The 4813-nt window shown below is 38.9% G+C and overlaps 1 protein-coding gene across 1 annotated transcript; it reads right to left on the bottom strand.

Annotated features, from left to right (window-relative positions):
- Positions 1-826: 826 nt before the first annotated feature.
- Positions 827-4408, bottom strand: LOC103960059 (probable serine/threonine-protein kinase At1g54610). Its single transcript, XM_048582025.1, has 7 exons — positions 4001-4408; positions 3597-3881; positions 3082-3396; positions 2728-2949; positions 2451-2545; positions 1774-1870; positions 827-1273 (listed from the first exon to the last, which is right to left on the bottom strand). The coding sequence occupies exons 1-7, from the start codon at positions 4406-4408 to the stop codon at positions 827-829; spliced, it is 1869 nt and encodes a 622-aa protein (XP_048437982.1).
- Between the last annotated feature and the right edge of the window lie 405 nt (positions 4409-4813).

Genomic DNA, 4813 nt, shown 5'->3' with positions numbered 1-4813 from the left:
TCACGCTGAAGATGCTGGATGAAGAAATTTATTACCGGTCGTTTTCTTGACTACATTATGGTGGACTTCAAAACAGTCATCAGTTAAGTCCAAGAACTCCAACTTATTTTGCATGAAATTCATGCAAAAAAGATGTAGTTGAGTGAATCATCCCAAGTGGTTGCTACAATTGAAAAATTACCACATTCTTGGAAAGATTTCAAGACTTATCTCAAGCACAAGTGCAAAGAGATGAGACTTGAGGATTTGATTGTCAGGCTAAGAATCGAGGAAGACAACCGTGATTCTGAAGAAAAAAAAAAAAAAAAACAGTGGAAACTCCATAGGTCAAGAAACAAGAAAAAAAGGAAGCATAAAGCCAAGGGAATTCAAAGAAAAATAGTGAATTCAAAGGCAAGTGCTTTAGTTGCAAAAAACCTAGTAACAAATTGTTAAAAACATAAAAACCAGGGAAGTTTCAACAAAAACAATAGGAAAACCACCTTTTGGAAAACTATTGGTTGGAGCTTCCGTAAAACAATTACTTGTCAAACAAGTAAATATTAAATCGAAGAGAATCATAAAAATTACTACTTCTCTGTCATTGTAAATTATTTATTCCCAAGAGAATTTAGCATAAATAATCGAGTAAAGAAAGGGTCCATACAAAGATTTATTTATAGCACAAACTCAATTCCCTGAATAGAAACCGCAAAATGGAGGAAAAAGAATTATAAGCTTGTAAATAGCGCGCATGGAAGAATATAACAGCTTAATTGGCCTGATGAATATGTGTTCCGTTTGTCTATTCAATCCTAGTCCAGTCTGATCCACACTGTACTAGTTATCACATCTTGTCCAGATCAATGTTTCGGAAGTCCAATGTTGAATGAGATCTGCGGAACTGAGACAGTGCACTGCCTTCAGTATGGTTGATGATATCTTTTATCGAGGCCTGCAAGAGCGCGAAGTTGTTGATGTTCTTAAGAATATCGGGATTGATGTTCTTCAAAGCATTAGGATGACCCTCGGTGGTTGGGAACCGTTTTTGGTGAGACCGAATTATTGGAGAAAGAGATGCATGCAAGTTGTCATATATGCTGTTTCTTCTTCCGCTTGTGTTGAAAGTATAGGAGGAAGTGCTGCTGCTTGCACTGTTGCCTGTCTCTTGGTCTTGGTCTTGGCTATGCATGCTTCCCGTTTCGCTATGGATGCTTCCCATATCCTGGCTGTGCAAACTTCCCATTACTTGCCGGTACATGTTTGGTTCCGCCTTCTTTTCCAGCTGCGAAAACTAAACAAGTACAAAAACCATATATGTACATCGATCGTCATGAGCTATGCGTATATGTATATCAATCGCATGCATATGCAGTACAATATTACAACTCCATTTATAAATAAGAGGCGATAGTAATTCAATACTTACACTAGCTAGTCAGGAGAAGAATACAGATCGGAAAATTCTCTAATTTTACAGGTTTCTGCAAAGAATTTCGTAAGGATAATGATAGTTTCATTTATTATGTAAGGTGATGGTATTCACTTACCCTTTTTTTCCGTACGCACACCATGTTTAAGTCTAACATTTGGATCGATCAAAGTAATGTACACATTTCATTTCCCTTCTAAAAACTACTAAATTAGGGAGACACCGCCACGAAACTTGTGAAACACATAACAGCTTAACTGAATTACCCAATTAAGTGGAACTAAGAAAAGGATTAATTTAATGGATAATTCAAATAAAAATCATGATTTAAGATCAGAGATTTATGAAGGTGCAGAATTTACTTCATTGGAAGATTCAAATCCTCCTCTGACCTCTTGAACCTTTCTCTGAACCAGTCCGCGATTTGTTTGAGACAGTTGCTTTGGTTTGGAAGTCCTCCTGGTACATAATTAAGATGGAAAAGCACACGAATTAGCAATTGTGTTTTGGTAGCATTTAAATAAAAGCCCTCGCTAGACTTCAAAATTTCTTTAAGATTTTTACAAGATTCATGACAGTCGTTGTGAGGGTTCCGTTTCTGCAACTCTTCATTACAGAAAACCATTTTGCTATGAACAAAATGCACCATGTCTAATATCAATCGAACATCGGAATATGCCTTCTTAACCACCCAAAAAACAGAAACAGCAAATCTAGCATGTAATGAAAGATGGAAAAATGCAATTGATACGCTAATGAATTTGTAAAATTATTCACGAGAAGGATGTATTGATCAAATGTTAATATTATGTAAAGCAAAATTTGATCATCCCGATATCATCAGCTTGAAGGGGTACATCATCCCAATTTGCGTTATGTAAAGTAAGATTTGATCAAATGTTAAAAACTTCATAAAAACAAATTATAAATTATAATTTGGGTCATCTTGCCTTCTTTCAGTCTATTGTTATGCCTAAATTAATCAAAATAGTGAACGAAAGTAAATTGCAATGTATAATTGAAATTTGAAATTGCATACTTCTTCGGATCCTTGGTGTGAGTGCGTTCGTCCTTATCTTTATACATTACTGGTAGAGCTGAAAGGTCACATGCCAACGGACTCGAACTAAAAAACTGAAACCAGAAAGAATTTACAATTTGTAAATACATGTTGAGCTGATACTAAAAGGGAAGCTAGGGACCAAATTTCAGATGCAGATTGCAGTTGGTGAGCCAAATGAAAGGGAAGCTAGGGACCAAAAAGAAGTAACGGAAAATATTGATTACACGAAGAAAGAGCTTCGGATTGTACTCACTTGACTTCGGAGAGCAGAAGCAGCACTGCCACGAGATGCCGGGTCCAGAGCAAGAAGTGTTGTTGAGAGATCAAATGATGAACTTGAGAAGTCCCTGAAGAATTCTTCATAACTAGGTTTGTAATGTTGTGGTGGTCGGAAGCTTGTTGGTAACTTCATTTTCTTCCAGTAATCCTCTCCGGGTAAACCACAAAGCTTGAAGATCTTATGAAGTTGCTCAACCTGAATACACAAATTAATGTCTCTGCCTATGTAAGTTCTCAAAAATGATGGTGGGATCATCGATGATTCCTTGTGTGAATATAATTGAGGTTTCTGGTGTTGAAAACGAAGTTTAGGATAAAATCATTTTACCTCGGTCCTCCCAGGCATAACTGGCCTCCCAACAAACATCTCTGCCAACAGGCATCCTGCACTCCAAAGATCAATACCAACTCCATAATCTGTAGAACCTAACAAGAGCTCTGGCGCTCTGTACCACAGTGTCACAACTCGGCTTGTAAGAGGACGTTTCTTCGGAGGGAAAAAATTTGCAAGCCCAAAATCTGCAATTTTCAACATCCCATTTCTGTCTATTAGCAAGTTGGAAGCTTTAATGTCTCGGTGTAAAATCCCGTTTTCATGGCAGTGCTGGAGACCAGCAAGAAGCTGCTGCATATAGCACTTGACCTGTATGAAAGAGAAAAAGGAATAAAAAAACTACCTAAATCTGTCCGTCTGATCATTTATTACTATGAATTCCACACCATTTCCGTTACACTCTTAGTTCATCTGTACTTATGCGCACGTATACGCCCAAAAGCTACAGAACATATATAGATAAAACAAATTTTTAGGCGTAGGGATAGATGACGAGGAAAAATGCCAACCTGGGGTTCAGTGAGCCTCTTTCCAGGACGTGAGATTACTCTAGTCAAGTCGGACTGCATGAAATCAAAGACGAGATATAGACTATACTGCATTCTTGATGTAGCTACCCCTTCAAGCTTGATGATATTGGGATGATCTAGCTTCTGTAGCATCGTTATCTCCCTCGCCATAAACTTGACACTCTCTGGCTCTGATGTGTCAAACCGGACTTTTTTCAAAGCAACAATCTTTTTGGTGTCCCTGTCACGAGCTTTGTACACATTGCTGTAGGTTCCCTGCCCTACCTACAACAAAACAAAAAAAATATCAAAACCCAAATTCAGGTTGCTTGTCCACCAAGAAATCCCAACATCCTTATTCAAACAAATTAGTAAGTGGAGTCTGTCTAGAGGAGTGATATTACCTTAGCAAGTTTATCATAGGAGTCAGCAGTCTTTGGAACGAAACCAGCCAAGACATCTTGAGGCACATTCTCAACCAGCCACTTTGGCCAGCCATCCACAATATCATCATCATCTCCTCCAATCTTCTCCAACGTCATCCTTCCCGAAACATTCCCACCGTTCTTACCTCTCTCTTTCTCTCTAACAACTAAACCTTCTCCTCCTCCTCCTCCAGCTCCACCGGTTCTACCACCATCAGCAATCTTATCCTCCCCATTGGACACCGGCTTAATCTCCTTCCTCGATTGTTTTTGGGTAACGGGTCTTCCTCCAGTCCTCCCCTTGACATAGCCGTTGTCGCGTTTCAACTTGTCAAGGACTTGAAGGTCATGACTTGGGGAGTTAGTTTTCGTCTGAATACAACCCATTAAGTCTCTGACCGACTTTGGAGTGGACGATATCACCTAGGCGGTGGCAGCAATGGTGGTGTTGGTGAGCAATGACAGCATAGTAAATCCAGTGATTCCAATTAATGAAGATGGTTGGTAATTGGTACAAATTTTTCAGAAAATGCGAAATGGAAACAAGAGTGAGTGACACTGGCGTTTCTTGGCCGGCATTGCCTCGGAATTATACCAACCATTACATTGTCTTTGTAGTTGGCTCCTCTTTCTCCGCCATCGTAGAAATCAACATTCAAATATATATATATTGTTGTAGGTCTATTTAATTGAATTAATCTAAGGGATTAGAGAGAGAGGGGCCCGGTGGTAGCAAGAGGGAAGAGAGAGATTTAATTGTAAGGTGTGTGTTGTATCACCCCCATTGTGCCT

This window comes from the organism of the source record quoted next, unplaced genomic scaffold, assembly GCF_019419815.1.
Source record: "Pyrus x bretschneideri cultivar Hongxiangsu unplaced genomic scaffold, Pyrus_bretschneideri_v1 Contig18, whole genome shotgun sequence".
NCBI lineage: Eukaryota > Viridiplantae > Streptophyta > Magnoliopsida > Rosales > Rosaceae > Pyrus > Pyrus x bretschneideri.
The sequence above is the reverse complement of the archived record's forward strand: the minus strand, read 5'-3'. Positions and strand labels throughout refer to the sequence as shown.